The sequence below is a fragment of the Naegleria fowleri genome (genome assembly GCF_008403515.1).
Source record: "Naegleria fowleri strain ATCC 30894 chromosome Unknown tig48, whole genome shotgun sequence".
Classification (NCBI taxonomy): Eukaryota; Heterolobosea; class Eutetramitea; order Acrasida; family Naegleriidae; genus Naegleria; species Naegleria fowleri.
This window is the reverse complement of record NW_025407980.1, coordinates 455,810-471,750: the sequence shown is the minus strand read 5'-3', so window position 1 is coordinate 471,750 and position 15,941 is coordinate 455,810. Positions and strand designations below refer to the sequence as shown.

At 37.1% G+C, this 15,941-nt stretch overlaps 8 protein-coding genes across 8 annotated transcripts; 4 read left to right on the top strand and 4 right to left on the bottom strand.

Moving 5' to 3' along the window:
* Window positions 1-137: 137 nt before the first annotated feature.
* On the bottom strand, window positions 138-3,540 carry FDP41_005903 (uncharacterized protein; the record flags this gene model as incomplete). The annotated part of the gene is made up of 2 exons (XM_044709479.1): window positions 138-578; window positions 868-3,540. 2 exons carry the CDS (start codon window positions 3,538-3,540, stop codon window positions 138-140), a joined length of 3,114 nt encoding a protein of 1,037 aa, XP_044559863.1.
* A 268-nt stretch (window positions 3,541-3,808) lies between these two features.
* FDP41_005902 (uncharacterized protein) lies at window positions 3,809-4,235 on the top strand (the record flags this gene model as incomplete). The annotated part of the gene is made up of 2 exons (XM_044709478.1): window positions 3,809-3,955; window positions 4,143-4,235. The coding sequence occupies 2 exons, from the start codon at window positions 3,809-3,811 to the stop codon at window positions 4,233-4,235; spliced, it is 240 nt and encodes a 79-aa protein (XP_044559862.1).
* A 187-nt stretch (window positions 4,236-4,422) lies between these two features.
* On the top strand, window positions 4,423-5,373 carry FDP41_005901 (uncharacterized protein; the record flags this gene model as incomplete). The annotated part of the gene is made up of 1 exon (XM_044709477.1): window positions 4,423-5,373. The coding sequence occupies one exon, from the start codon at window positions 4,423-4,425 to the stop codon at window positions 5,371-5,373; it is 951 nt and encodes a 316-aa protein (XP_044559861.1).
* A 93-nt stretch (window positions 5,374-5,466) lies between these two features.
* Window positions 5,467-6,714, top strand: FDP41_005900 (uncharacterized protein; the record flags this gene model as incomplete). Its single annotated transcript, XM_044709476.1, has 1 exon — window positions 5,467-6,714. The coding sequence occupies one exon, from the start codon at window positions 5,467-5,469 to the stop codon at window positions 6,712-6,714; it is 1,248 nt and encodes a 415-aa protein (XP_044559860.1).
* A 175-nt stretch (window positions 6,715-6,889) lies between these two features.
* FDP41_005899 (uncharacterized protein) lies at window positions 6,890-7,912 on the top strand (the record flags this gene model as incomplete). The annotated part of the gene is made up of 1 exon (XM_044709473.1): window positions 6,890-7,912. One exon carries the CDS (start codon window positions 6,890-6,892, stop codon window positions 7,910-7,912), a length of 1,023 nt encoding a protein of 340 aa, XP_044559859.1.
* Window positions 7,913-7,958: 46 nt separating this feature from the next.
* Window positions 7,959-10,508, bottom strand: FDP41_005898 (uncharacterized protein; the record flags this gene model as incomplete). The annotated part of the gene is made up of 1 exon (XM_044709472.1): window positions 7,959-10,508. The coding sequence occupies one exon, from the start codon at window positions 10,506-10,508 to the stop codon at window positions 7,959-7,961; it is 2,550 nt and encodes an 849-aa protein (XP_044559858.1).
* Window positions 10,509-10,707: 199 nt separating this feature from the next.
* Window positions 10,708-13,804, bottom strand: FDP41_005897 (uncharacterized protein; the record flags this gene model as incomplete). The annotated part of the gene is made up of 4 exons (XM_044709471.1): window positions 10,708-11,117; window positions 11,175-11,235; window positions 11,324-11,573; window positions 11,667-13,804. 4 exons carry the CDS (start codon window positions 13,802-13,804, stop codon window positions 10,708-10,710), a joined length of 2,859 nt encoding a protein of 952 aa, XP_044559857.1.
* A 108-nt stretch (window positions 13,805-13,912) lies between these two features.
* On the bottom strand, window positions 13,913-15,714 carry FDP41_005896 (uncharacterized protein; the record flags this gene model as incomplete). Its single annotated transcript, XM_044709470.1, has 3 exons — window positions 13,913-14,377; window positions 14,441-14,992; window positions 15,151-15,714. 3 exons carry the CDS (start codon window positions 15,712-15,714, stop codon window positions 13,913-13,915), a joined length of 1,581 nt encoding a protein of 526 aa, XP_044559856.1.
* Window positions 15,715-15,941: the final 227 nt, after the last annotated feature.

Sequence of the window (15,941 nt, the reverse complement as noted above, 5' to 3'; positions counted from 1 at the left end):
AGGGTTGTGATTAAAAGTTTCGTAGCAGTCATCTAATCACGGATTGATTGGATAAGAACAACAATAGTGTACATTAAATTCTTGACATAATAATTCTAGATTGTGTTTAATTGTGTGGTGTTTGGTTGCACAGTTCATTACCAACCTCTGAATTTGTATCTTACATAAGGCACATCTTGATCGTCACCATTCTCCAAGTCTTGGCAACAAACTTCGAAATTGACATACTTTTGTTTTGGCAAGAATTGGGTTTGTGAAACAGTTTCCACCAATTGTCCAAGAGGAGTCTTCATCTTTTCTTCGATGGCTTTCTTATTTCCAAAGAATGAATAAATCATGGACTTTCCTGCCGACATCATAGTAATTTCGAGCTTGAATCTTTCCTTAAAGATATCCATAAATTCCTTTAATGTGATGTCTCTTCCTTCATCAATTTCGAATCTATCCCAGAGAGTCCAAGTGGTCTCCAAATACTTTTGCTTTGGTGGTTCTCCAGGTTCAGAGAAGGTAACGAAAGGTAAAGCAATGTTAACAAAGGCATTCTTGTAAGGAGCAATTTTGTCGAATCCTTGCATTAACTGTATGTTATGAATGTGACAATACGTGTAAGCGCAAGAATGGTTCATTCTTTCATTGATGCGCTCTGAAATATTGTCAAGCACCATTCCTTGAGGAATGAAGGAGAAAAAATATAGGCTATTCGAGTGAACTTTTACGATTGTGTAACACTTAACCGTAAAGCTGTTCTTTTAGCCAATCATAACCTCAAGGAAATAGTGCGTTGACTCCAGAGCACATCACGAAAGATATGAATGCGCATAATAAAAAGGTCAAAATAATTTGTGAAAATAACAAAGCATAACATACCTTATAAAACTCAAAGCCTACAAGACCTGTGATAAGCGCTGTGGTAGTAACCATTGCAGGAATAATTTTACCTGCAATACCTTTGGTCTTGTGTCTATCGACTTCAGGAATCTTGTAATTTCTAGCACGCAAATTACTTGCTGCAGTGATAAAATCAATGTGATAATTAGTATCATCATCCTTCTCAAATTCGGCAACGTTCAAACGGAATCCTGCCATGTCGTTTGGCTTTGGAATTTGTGATTGCATGTGTTGCATTTCTTGTTCGTCAGAATCGGAAAACTCTTGTTCTGGTTCCTTATTCTCCTTTTCATCGCTTTGAATTTTAACACCGCTCTTTGGTTGGAAAGGAGGTACATGTACCTTTGAAACTACAGCCTTAAAGTCATATTCGTCTTTAGAATGACCCTTCAAACCATAAATAAAGGCTCTCAAGTTGGCAGCAGATACAATAAAGTCCAAATGAAGTGGATCGTTTGGATCAAAGCTCAATGGAACTGGAGGACGCTTAGCTCCACCCCAGAATGGAGTTCCTGTTGATGTCACCATGTCAAGTGGGAAATTGTACAAGAGTTGCATAATATTATTTCTGAATAGTTGTTCAAACTTGAGTCTAGCCCATGTAATACAGTCTTCAAAAGACAGAGGTTTGTTAGTAATGAGCGATTCATAAACATTCTCCAAAACAGCCTTCTTGGATGCAAGACTGTCCAATTCCTTAATATAATCTGTCTTTGATAAATAAGTGTTGACATCATTTGGCACCTTGTTGAAGAATCCTTCAAATGCATCTCTTGCCCATTGGATGGTATGTTCGATGGCATTAGGGAAGTTCTTGAGAGTACAAATTGGAATTTCCTTTTCTGGTGGATCTCTGGTTGTACCATATGATTCGGTTAATTTTGGAACCACGACTTGAGTGTTACCTTTGGTACCGAGAGTTCCTGACTCTAGAAGTGGTTTTCCATAGTACACGCATCGTGTATCAACATACAATCTAGCTTGAACGTTGTCCAAAGCATTGGTCACTCCGGTTAATTGTTCCCAGAAATCATCATCGAAAGTTTGTTCAGTTTCTGGTGCAACCTTGTCTTGAAGAGCAATGACATGAAATTCAGGATTCATTGCTTTCACGGCTTCAGCAGCTGTTGTTGATTTTTGTTGACCCACGTGTCTTCTTCTAAACAAAAATTGTCTGTTCAAGTTAGAAACCTCAATGCTATCCATATCGGTGACAAAAACTTTTCCGTTTGGTCCACAACCAACACCCATCATGGCATAATTTTTCAAAAATTCACATCCAAGGGCACCAGCACCAACAATAAATTCTTTGACATCGGCCAATTTGTGTTGGAATGATTTACCAAAGACAGCAATTTGACCGTCATATCGTGTAGAAGTTGGTTGGCAATCCTCTTCAGCTGGATACAAGTTCTCATCTTCAGGCAAACACTCCAAGGCATCAAAATGGAAATACTGATTAAGAGGAGAGAATTTACCGCTGCATGCTTTTTGAGTTTCTTGAGCGACAATACCACCCAAAAAGGCAGCCATTGGATTCAAATTACCTCTACAAGTGTAAGCCAATAGCTTGACAATTTTTTCATCCAAATGTTCCTTGAGTGCCTCTGGAGCGATTTCTTTAGCAATTTCAAGCAATCTCTCAGCATCTGCCTTGTTGTAAGGTTTTGGAAGACTTTGATTTCTCTTTTCGAATTCACTTAAGGCAAGCATGGCAAGATGAATTTGTTGTGGTCGTGAAAATTTGGCAAAATCAAAGTCGATACAAGTTGGATTGGCAAGTTGATCTTTGAGTGGTTGATAGGAGTGTGATGTTGGAACCTTGACTTGTTTCACATAACCTCCCGAGCCAGACTTGTATTCTCCGAATTTTGTTGTGTCCAAATCAATCTTGAAAGTATGCTTTCCAGATACTTTAATCTTGATAGGCTCTGACACCTTGTTGATTTCCTCCATGCCTTCAATTCCTTCAAATTGAACGTACTCATCATCATAGAGACCATGAGTTGGTTTATCATCATAGACTGTTACTGTTGCTGGATATCCATTTGTAATGTCGGTAACAATATTTGTAACAACATTCTCACCATCAGGGTCATAGACTGTAAAGTTGGTTCCGAAATCACAGAAAACTGATCCCATCAAGCCTCTGCTCTCACAGGCAATAAATTTCACGTTATGCTTATGACAAATTTCATTCACTTCCACCAATTGAGGAATGTGTGTATCGGTGAACACAACCACAGCGAATTGTGTGATAAAGTCTTCGGTCAAATCTCCTTTATGAATCTTAACAGGAACGTATTGATTCAATTCTTTGAGTTGTTGAAGAGAGACCTCTGCTCTATTTTGACCAATGTCCTTCTCAGAAGCATAGAATTGTGCAGAAAGATCATCAAAGGTTACATTCTTTGGATCATGGAGAGTAACACTCTTCACTCCGGTAAGAATCACGTTCTTGGCCACTTCAACACCGAGACCTCCCAATCCACAAATCAAAACATTGGATTGTTGCATTCTCTTCATGGCATCCACTCCCAACACGTATAATTGTCTGCTGTAGAGCTTTTCATCGACTTCCTGGTGATCTTCATCGACCATTCGGTCCTGGCTGCTGCTGTTGTGGTTGTGGTTGGATGACGAGGACAACATTTTTTTTAAAGGATTAATAAGCGGCGTGAACCTTGAGCGTTCTTTTTTTAATTTAACTTCCTTGATGAATTGCGGGTTGGAATTGAAGCATCCTTGCCCCTGAGGTGACAAGAACACCCGAATCGCAGTATACTGGTTCAGGATGACGACACAGTCGTTGCACATGTTTTACAAATGGCAACAGGGTTATTCCGAATTATTGTAAATTGCTCAACGAACATTACGCGTTGACTCATACAACTTTAAGGTTCATACAACAAGCAAAAAAATGAGTCATGCTGCAAACCTGATCAAAATGCAACAACAAATTCGAAACAATGCGCAAGAATACAGTGATTTTGTTTCGGATTTGAAAAAGTGGACCAAAGACATTTCGGAGAAGGATAAAAAGTTGCAAGAGGGATCACAAAAAAAGGTATGCTTGATTTTCATCAAGATTTTCATGTAAAATATCATATTTACATGACAACCACCATTTCATCATCATCTTCATACAACACTCTTTGAATTATATATACAATGTTATTTTGATAATATTCATGTTGTTGATGGGATTCTTTAATATAATATAACCAATTCTTGTCGATTTTATGAACCCATAGAAATATCGGCCTGTGAGAGGCACTTCTGAACCCTCCATTGATCCCGACGAAGAAGCAGAAAAATTAAAAGAAACTGGAAATGATTTTTTTTAAAAAAGGGAATTTCGATAAGGCTGTAGAATATTATTCAAAAAGTCTTCAATTTAAACAAGATGCTGTTGTATATAGTAATAGAAGTCAAGCATATTTTAAACTTGGAAACTTTAAGGAATCGGAATTGGACGCTACAAGATCAATTTCCCTTAACAGTAGTTATGTTAAAAGCTACATGAGAAGAGGAATGGCAAGAAGAGAATTAAAAAAATATAAGGAATCTAAGGATGACTTTGAGTATGCACGAAAACTAAATCCAAACCATACGGAAACTGAGAGAGAGCTTCAAAAGGCTATCGAATTGTTGAAAAAGAGTGAGGAAGGAAAAGGAATGAAAGTGACCATCCAAGGGGAAGAAGAAGAAGAAGAGGAGGTTGTCGTTCCAAAGCCCCAAAAAACTACAACCGAAAAGACTAGTCCAGAAGTACCACAAACGAGTAAACCATCTTCCACGAAGCAAGAACCGATGAGAGAGCCACAAACAACGCTAGTTGAGGGAAAAAAACCACCTAAAGTTGAAGAGGAAGTTATTGAGGATTTAATAACAAGTGGAGCTTCAACAAATTTGAAAGATATGCAACAGAAGGCAGCTACCTCGCAACCAACACAAAATATTGAAACGAGCAAGCCAGTTGATAACAAAAATGTGCAACAACCATCTAAGCCAACGTCACAGCCCGCAACAAATTCCACCAAGTCAGCAACAACTTCGGTCCCAGAGACACTCACAATTCATCTTAAACCTTCAATTCCTCAATCTGCGCCAAAATCATTCTTTGAGTTTGAAAAATATTATAATGAATTGAAAGGAGAAGATTTGGCCAATTACCTCAAAGCATTCCCACCTAAACGATTTATAACAATACTCCGTGACTCATTGTCTCCTGAAATTTTCTCAGGGATCATTGAATGCTTATTGAAATACTTTGTTAGAAAACCATTTGATAAGGATTTAGTCCTCCAAGCTTTTGACATTATGGATCAAATTTCACAAGTGAATAGATTCGACATGATCATTATGTTTTTGGAAGACAAGGAGATACTCATGGTTAAATCTATTTTCAATACCTTTTATGAATTCCCAGAATTAGAGCCTTCTAAAGTTGATTCATTGAAAGAAAAATACATTCAAGAATAATACTGAATGATTTAATGTGAACAATCGTTTGGACTTTTTACATCTCATCATAAATTCCACACAAACAACTTTTGTGAAACGGAAAAGCAAAAAATGTTCCCAAAATTACTTTGCATAATTCTGCTGCTACTTCTTATGGGTCTATTCTTGCTACCTTTCATCAAAACCAAATCCTCATCATTGTCACTTCCACCACAAGAAGTATTGATCGAACGAGCCGCTCTCTCCGTTCAAAGTTTCCTCTCCAAATTCTACGATCCTCAACATCAGTATTTTCGGGATCACTATACGTTCTTGAATCAACCATCTTCTTCATCATCAGGACTCACTGCATATTGGACCTTTGCACAGGGATTTAATGCCATTGTCGATAACGCACTTCGAGTGTCTCAAAATTTCACAAGTCGAAATCGCACAGATCTCACTTTCCCGCAATATGTGAAATTAATTTCCGACTTGTATACAGGTCAAGATAAAATTGGATGGGAACGACCCTACATTGATGACATGAATTGGATGGCATTGACATTATTTTGGTCGTATCAACTCACTAGAAATCAAACCTATTTTGAACGTTGTTTGTATTTGTATTCGAAAATTGTTGTGAATTGGGATGTCACATGTTGTGGCACCATGAAAGGAGGAATTTGGTGGGACTATGAACATTCTCAGAAAGCAACAGCCTCTAATGCTGGTCCTGCTTTATTGGCCTCACTTCTTTATCAAGAAACTCAAGAAGAACATTATTTGGAATTTTCACAACAAGTATTTTCATTTTGGTTTGAGAATATGGTCCTTAAGAATGGAGAACACATGTACTCGGTGTGTGATCACATCTCAGCTCAAAATGGATTCAAAGAATGTCAATGGAGATTTACTTATAATGAAGGACTCATGATTGGAGCTGCCACAAATTTATACAAAGTGACACGAAATGAAACTTATTTACAAATTGCCATGAAAATTGCAAACTTTATGATCACTCATGAAGTGATTGATACCAAATCGTCGATGATTGACAATGGACCTATTTTATTTGATGGAAATAACTGTGAGAGTGATTGTATGCAATTTAAGGGTATTGGATTTCGATATTTACAATTTTTATTCACCACGCAACTCAACGACTTTACAAAGAAGAGTGACAACTCTTTATCAAAAATTCAAAACGTGTTGCAGAATTCTGTACAAAGTTTGTGGGAATCGGCTCGAACGAAAGAATTGAACCTATTTTCGGTGCAGTGGCAAGGTCCTCCCCAAGATCTAAATTCCAAATTTTATCAAGCTCAAGTGAATAGTGCAGTGATGGCTCTCTCACTTTCTGTGATTCAACAATTGTGAAAAACATTCTCATCATTGTTTAATTCTAAATAATACTAATAATATTATTTAGAATTAAACAATAATATATATGTAAATATATTATTATATTTTATTAATTAAATATACTATTAAATAGGCATCAAATATTTTACAGTAATCAAAACTCTCGAATTGATATTCAAAAAAAAACAAAATGAGCAAAACCAACAGAAATCCATCACGGTGTGTGTTCATTGGAAATATTGCCTATGATGCTCCGCTTGAAAAGTTAAAACAACTCTTCAATGAGGCCGGACAAGTGGTAAATTTTAGGATGGTCTATGATCGTGAAACGAACAAGCCAAAAGGCTATGCTTTTTGCGAATTTATTGATGAGGCAAGTGCAATGGCCGCTATGAAGAATCTGGATGGCAGAGATTTCAATGGAAGAAAATTGAGAGTGGATTTTGCTGATAATAACAAGATTAATATGCCAGGAGAAGGAGAGGCTCCGATTTCATCATCGGGAAATATTGGCTCAAATATAAGCACACCGAGTCCCATGATGTCTAATGTTGGTATGGGTGGTATGGCAATGGGAGGAATACCACCAAGAAGCGATCCTAGACTAGGTAATCAAATGGTTGATATGAATCCGTCCATGATGATGAATACACCCATGATGACTGTACCTTCATCGGGAAGCTATGATATAATGCAGGATATTTCTCAAGATCCAGTGATGGATGCTTTAAAACAAATTCCGAAACAACAACTCTATGAATGTCTTTTGGAAATGAAAGAATTAGTACAAACAAATCCTGATTTAGCTCGACAAATTTTAGCACAAAATCCAACTTTAGCAGTAGTGATTTTACACATTCAATATATATTGGAAATGATCAGTCAACCTTTTGTTCCTATGGTAATGCAACAACCTAATCAAATGGTGATGCCATCACCTCAAATGCAAATGCAACCACCAATGAGTGGCATGGGAATGGCTACTGATCCTAGGATGAATATGGACCCAAGAAGAGCCCAACCACAACAGCAGCCTGCTTCATCAATGCCACCACCTAATAGCGAGATTCAAGCAGTTTTGGCTGGAATGACAAATGAACAGAAAGAGCAAATTTTGAATCTAAATGAAGCTACAATTCTTACACTAAACTCAGCTCAACAAACACAAATTAGAATGATTAGAGAATATCTTCAAGCCACACGAAGAATGTAATCAGCTCACAAACAATAAAATAAATTATTTAATTAAATTATTATTTTCATTGGTCAAGAATAATGGACTCGTTTTTGACTTGCTCGACTTCTGGGGGTATTGGTTTCATTTCAGAAATGTCTGTCACAGCAAGAGCTTTGGCATTTGGTTCGTTTTGTTTCTCTTCTCGTGGTGAAGATGCTTTTGTTGATCCTGATCGATGATTGTTTGACATGTTACCCGCAATATCAGTTGGTTCCACTCTCACTAGTTGCTCCTTTGGTGCTTGTTCCACAGAGGTCCTTCTTTGACTCTTGGTGGGAAGAGTTTCAGATGAATATAAAAAATCATTCTTACTCACATGATCCGAGATTGATTTTTCATCCAACTGTTTCCTTAATGATTCGATCTTCCTCTCATAGAGTTGCAATTTCCTTTCCAACGAAGAAACACATGCTTCTTCGTTGAATGGCCTCTGCTTTTGTCTCGTTTTTGAAATTTCTTGCTGATAGAGAAGTTGTAGTCGTTCCATTTCTGATATTTTCGAATTTAACACCTCTATGGTGTTTTGCATTTCAATCACTCTTTCCACAGAGCATTCGATTTCCATTTGATAAATTTTGTCTTTTAACATATCAATGGTATGTTTGGTACTGTGAGTGTCAGTGTATTGGAGAACGTCTTTCAAATTGTTAATTTCCATTCGCAATTCATTGTTTTCCATTTGCGTGAAGCTTAAGCTCCGTTTGACCTCTTCATATTTTAACATGAGCTCCGTATCTTTTCTGTCTCCTTCACTAATTAATGAAAGTAAGAAACTAGCAGCCCTGTATCTCATTTCGTTGTTATCTGAGGCAAGTTCCGCTACCTTAGATTTCCATGCATTGATTTTTTGTTCCTTATGCATCAAGACCACATGTAAATCGTTCATTTGTCTGTGAATAGTCTCTTGCAGTTCAGAAACTCTAAAACTTAATTTCTTATTCTCTTCTTTCAATTGCTGCCATTCAAATAATCTCTTATCGAGCCGAATTTGGTATTCATGATTTTTTCTCTTACTCTCCTCCAAATCTTTCATTAAATTTGCAATTAAATTTTGCATTCTTGATTTTGCAGCCTCACTTGTATATCCAACAAGAGAATGTGACGTTAATTGTGCTTGTATTTCTTTCATGTCCTTATCTTTCATATCAAGAAAATCTCGTAACGTTTTGATTGTGTCTTGGTCTTTTTTTCGATCTTGTGTTTGTCGTTTCAACTCCTCAATTAGAAGATTTTTCCGTTCTAGCTCGAACCTTATGTTGTCAAGCTCATTTTGTAGCTCTGTTACGTATCGTTCTAAACCTTGTGTTCTTAGAGATTCTTGTTCAAGAATTTTCTTCTCTGTTTCTCCTGCCTTTTTTTCATTTTGTGCCAAACAAGACATTAAGGTTTTTTTGATGTCTGTGAGCTTTTCGATCATAATTTCTTTCAAATTCATTGATTTTTCATGATCGAGTAATTTTTCTGAAGTTTGTTGAGAACCAAGGTGTTGTTGTTCGTTTAAAAGCTTATGTGCCAGTAAATGTACAGTATTTACAAGTACGTTCATATGGTAGAGATCTTTCTCTTCCTTTTTTTGATCCTGCATGATTGTTTTTTCGATATTTACAAGTCTCTCAGAGATTTTGTCCAGAGAGTTCTCTCTATTGTTTCCATTCGTTTTGTGAAGGTTACTTTTTTCTGTCACTAGTTGTATATCTTCGTTGGAATCTTCATTTGGTGTCTCTGATAATATCGCATCTTCTTCGTCACTTTCAAGTTCCGAGAGGGGTACAGTTTTTGATCCAGATGCAGTTTGGAATGTAATCGTAGAAGGGTCGTTTTTGCTTTTCTTTTGAGTTCTTCGTTGTTCCAGTAAACTTTTGAATTCTTGTTGTTGGGACTCCAACTTTTCCTTAAATTGTTTTGAAACTTTTGCAGCTGGTTTTTTGGACATTGGAAGTTTATCAAACGATTTGCTCCTTCGTATTTTGCTTTTCCCTGGTTTAAAATCTGGATTTAAATTAACGCCAATAAATCCCCTCTCATCTATCGATTCTCGATTCTTTGGTTCTGGATCATAAAGCAACTCTATGGTGTAGGTAATATTATCAAATCCGAATCTGAGTTTATCGCCGCTATTTAATTGCTTCATGGTGACATCTAGGTACAATCTTTTGTCATTTACAAGCGTTCCATTTTGTGACTGAAGATCAGTTAAAATACATAGATAAGAATTGTTAGATGCCTTCCTAAATTCAATTTTTGCATGTTCTCCAGATATCGTTTTACTATTCGGCAGAACGATATCACAAGTCTCTGCATTCTTTCCAATGATCATCCTCTTTTTATCCAATACATAGTGACTCTCATTAGTTCCTCTCAAATATCCATAAACCATTCCTTCTTCCTCTTGAGCTACAAAGCCATGATTTTCATTCAGATTAGCTGGTAAAATGCTTTCCGATGTCAAAGTTGTTGCTTCCTGTTGTTGTTGTTGTTGTTGTAGAGAAGTAACCGTACTAGTAGTTGCAAGAATCCCCAAGGAGGTTGTTCCGGTCATTTGAGGAGAAGCATATCGAGTGTTTTGCTTCATTTTTTTTGGCCAAAATTTTGTAAACTCGAATGGCGCCATTTGATATTTACGCTATTTCAATAAAAACAACCACTTAAAACTCCTTCTTGTTGTTGATGTGGTTGAAGGTTTCCTTGCTGTTGTTGTTGTTGTCGAGTTCTCCATTGAGGGAATTGGTTGGCTGATCTCCTTCTTCTTGTTGAATGGGTGTATTCTTCTTCTATTCTACTTTGGGTTGAATGTTGTTGTTGTTCTGTTGTTGTAGTTGTTGTTTGAATGAAACCTTCAAGTCTTTCTGAATATTGTCTTCTCCTTTTTGTTGAGTAGTGAAGGAGGAAGATCGGGATTCTTCTTCTTCATGCCCCTCTCCAACATATGGATCCATTCGTTCCAACCAGAATTCCCGAATCACCGTACTCTGATCATAGAAATCCAACATATCGAGTCGGGCTCTCTGACTCATCTCCTCCTCAAGTTGCTTCCTATTCTTGAGAAGGTAGGAAAATGTTTCGGAGAGGTAATACGTGGTGGTATATTGAGTGGTTGTTCTTGCTGAAGATGATGCATCAGGAAGGAGGAAACTATTGGCTTCATTCATAAAGTCGAGAGTGTCCATGCTTTCAGGAGCAACTATATATAAGTGTGTGTTTGAGCATTAAAAAAGAGTCTCAAAGAGAGAGTACTTACTTGTGATTAGACCAGAGGCCATGGCTTCTAACAAGGTAGATACTTGTTCAATCTCTCCAGGCTGTGAATGTAAATTCGTGCCACACATGACAATGATGGAGTTATCAGGAGGTATTAGTCTCAACAATTTCTCAGAGGACACCACTTACCATGACGAATGCATCAAATCTTTGATAAAATTCTGGCATTTTAGATGCAGGAATATTCACAGAGAGAAGTTCAATTCGTGGTAGAGTGGTGATATCGTTTTTGGTGACATTTAACGAGTTAATAACGTCTTGTAAGAGTTGCTGTGAACTTGCTCGTGTTTGAAGAGGTTGTATGGGTTTGATGGTGAGTGAGACCTTGTCGTTCCAAGAGAAAGCATCGATGAAGGCCTTTAATAACACATCTCGAGCACTACCGTGAAGGACGATAACGAAAAGTTGTCACCATTCAAAATTGTGAATGCATTAACTCAACTCTTGAAATTACCTTCTCAAATCTACATACCTCTTGTTATTCCAATCCAATATAGTCAAGAATTTGAACATATTGCCAGAAGAAGCAGATTTTGAATTGGGAAATTTAACTCTTGGTCTAAGCATTTTTGTATCAATTCCTGTTGGTACAAACACAAGTTTCTTCTTTTTAACACCAGCACTCCTCAACACTTCAAACGAAAATTTGGAAGAGACCCAAACTTGATCCACTGCTGAATTGCAAGACTTGACCCAATCACTTGGAATTTTTGTTTCTGAGGATGGCTTGATGGCAGTTTTTCCAATGCACAATGAGGAACCAGTGGGGCATGAAAACTGAGGTGGATTTCCGTGGTTAAAGTAGACCTTTTGATTGGTATTGGTAGCTTGTGCTTGGACGAATGACATGCTCTCAATTCTATTCATTACATTTCTAACATGTGGTGCAAGATGTTCAATCTGTTTGGACAGTGAAATTGCATTATTTTCAAGATCTTGAGGTACCTTCAATGTAATCATTACTTTTCCTTCCAGAGCAGCCAAATTTGTTGCAGCCTCTTGAAGAATGGTAGAGTCGAGTGAAGTAATGGTATATACTAATTCAACATTTCTCAAAAATAGTCGATCATTGAACGTACTCATCATCGTTTCATAGTAGACTGAGTGGAGAGAGGCTTCAGCAGAACGGGCCGATGATGGACTGTTACCACATCTTTGTGACACTTCTTTCTCATTTCTAAACACAATTTCCTCATCCTCAGCAGAATGATCAAAGCTTTGAATGATATTGTCCAAAGAAAATAGAGAGCTGAATGAATTCTTTGACACCTTCAACATTAAATCAAGAGCATAGTCCTTATGAAGTTTTTCATTGAATCCTTGAACTGAAATGAAGGTCTTTTTCAACATGGAGAGTCCATTAAAATCAGGAAGGAAAATATCAACGTCGTCATCGAATCTTGATTTTGCATGCTTTGGATTTCCATTCTTATTTAAATTGTAATCAGAGAATATAGTGACATCATATCCTGCAAGATGCTTCACCAGAGAGAATGCTTTAGATTTTCCATCACACGATCGAGCTCTTATATTCCAACCCACAGTTTTTATCTTGGCAGTTTTTGAAAGAATGGTAATACTTCCTACTTGATCCATCTCGTCTAACATGTCCCAAGTTTGATAGTAACTAAATGATATCGGAAAAGAATTGCCATGAATGAAAACAATCATGTCATAATCATCCTTAACCATTTCTTTCACATAATTGTTCACTGTTTTTTGAATATTATTTTCCACAATTTGCACAAATTGCATTTGTTTTGAGGAATCATCCTTGATTTGAGATGGAGGTCGATCACTGGTACTGAATAAGACAAAATTCACTTTGATATTTTGATCTCTTGATGAATCTGTTGGCTGTTGCATTTTGACATCATTGGGTACTTGATTCTTAATTTTTGAAATCCACTCCTCGTCACTCATACAGTTGTTGTTGTTGCTGAGTTCATTTCTATCACACATAAAGAGATAGTGAACGGTAGGAATATTTGTAGGTTTCTTTGATAATTGCTTCTTTTCCTTCTTTGGAGTTACTTGAATATCATTGGCAGGTGGTGGGGTGAGAGATTGAGATGGTAATGTCAATTCCGATTCAGAATCAATGAGTGACGCTCCTGATGATGATGATGGTCTTTTCACTTGCTTCTTGACCTTCTCGAGGTTTGTCTTTTTTGTTGTAGAAAGAGAGTTGATTGAAGCAGGATCAATTTCTGGTTGCTCTTGAGGAATGTCGTTATGAGTAATTTGAGTGGAATGACTTGTACTCTGAGAGACAACGTTGTTGTCATGATCGTCTTGATGTCTCTCCGTAATACCGAGATTGGTTTTTGGAGTATTTTCAATCATCGGAGTGTCTTCATCGTCAATCGGAGCATCAGTATGAATGTTCACATGTCCAGAATTTATGTTTTCAGTCTGCACAAAAACTTCCGAATTATGTAAATTCAACTTGTCACTGTGTTGTTGAGTTTTGTTTGACAAGTAACTTTTAAAAAGAACGACTTGGATAAACATCAAAATTCCAAGAGTTAACACCACAAAAAACAATACTCTCTTCCGTAAGAGAGGCATCAATGAGCTATGTGCTTTGTTCACAAGCTTGTTAATCATTTTTTTGTAAATAAAATGGGATAGTGAGACGACAGATGATGTCTGAGGAAGTATGATTGTATATTTTTGAACAATATAAAATAATTTAAAAAATAGATCAACAGCAAATTACATCATCAAGCAACATCCTTTTTCTTGCAAAGGATCTGTTTGAATTGATTTGACAGCATGCCGTGGCATCATCCTTGCAGAAGCTCGTTTCTCCATCAATTCAATTTCCGTGTTGGTTTCCATATCGATGGATATTGTTTCTTTTGCAAGTTCTGGTCGAGGTGGAGGAACATTGGTATATTTTGCAAGCTCAGTCTCCAATTCCAATATTCTAGCTCTTAATTTCTTTTCTAATTCAAGTAACTCTGCAATCTTCTCCAATTTAGGATCTCCTCTGCTAACTTTAAGCTTATTCTTGATTTGTTTTGCTCGATCAGCAAAGTATAGAGTACTCAATGATTCTTCAGCATTCACATCTGCTGGACTTACACAAGTGACAAGCAAGGTGTAAGAATTGCCTCCAATTGAATCTTTGAGCAATCTCGTTAATTTGGAATTTCGGTAAGGAACAAAGTTCGATTTCTGTAGGAATGTAATATTGAATCGGTTCATATAAATAATGGACAACATTGTTGAAGCACCTACCTTGACCAAAGCGTTGATCACATTTCCAAGCATTGACAGAGACATATTAATCTTTGCGCCTTCTTTTAGTCTATCTCCAGTTGCCTCTGTTGCACCAGCTCTCTCACTACCAGCCAAATCGACCAATGCAATTTTGTTCGTTCTTAATGAAAATCCATCTTCATCACCTTTATCGATTTGTTCCATAGAAATTGTTAACACGGAATGAGAACGCGAAGAAACTTCATTCATTTTTGTTTCTCCAACAGTTCTCCGCCCTGCACCTTCCTCTAAAATGTCGTTTAACTCAACGTCATTGGTTATAGGCCTCTCAATGAGATTATTCACATAGATACCTTTGACTTTATCCTCTCGAATGTCATATTGAACCCGTGCGCTGTGAGGATTTAACAAATCCAATATATTTTCATTATATATTTCAAGATAAGATGCCTTAATGGTGATATCTGTTTTTTCTTGAGCTGTTGTGACATAGTTGAAAAGCTCTCTGACAAAACGAGTCATAATTCCTTCTTTTTCTGGTTCTCCCTTTAAACCTTGCATGGTCCATGTCTTCAATATGTGGTATTCCAGGATATATCTTCATTGAAATAGTTGAGTTCAAACACTTACTTTCCCACTTCCCGTTTGTCCATACGCAAAAATACAACCCTTTTGAAAATGGCGAACAGAAATATTAGCCCGTTTTACATTGCATAAACTCAACATACATTGAAGCCCAAAACAAATCTATCTAATACTCGTTTTCCTGTTGACAAAAAGACCTCTTGTTGAGCGGCTTTGTCATCAAATACGTCATCGAAATAAAACTTTTTTTCCTCCTTATCTTTTCGCTTTATCAACACTTCTTTGGTTTCCTTATTCATACTAATACAAGGTTGTGCTTTTAACTTTGTTTCTCTCTCATTAATTGGTCTCATTCTCACCACCACTTTAATTCCTGTTTCATCTCCATCATTAATTCCTGAAACAACACTCACTGAATCACTGAATGCCATCGGCGATGATGCTCTCGGAACATTTCCTGACGTATCCGTTGGCACTGAAGAATGATTTAGTACGACGGAAACGCTTTCCAATTTTTCGCCCTGTTCAAGAGTGGATGCTTTTTCATCATTCATCACAGCCTTAGCTTCGGGTTTTGTGGGTTTTGAAGTTGCGGAAGATGATTTTGGTCGATTATTGGATGTACTGTTCTTTGAGGTTGCTGATGAGCTTGTTGCATTCGTTGTTGTTGTTGGTGGGAATTCATTGATCGGTTTTATTTTTGCCATTTTTTTTATTTGATTTGTAAAATCAAAGCGCCAAAATTCAACGAAATTCAACTCCCAAATGTGAACTTGTGTAGTTTGTGGTTGTGGCCTGGTTTGGCACCTGTATTTTCCCAAAGCGTGCACTCTCTCGTGATTGGACGGTTTCTTACTAAATGCCTTTCATCTTTAGCCAAATTCACAAGACGTCACTTGTCAACGTTCGAACGAGATCAAAAAAAAACACCACA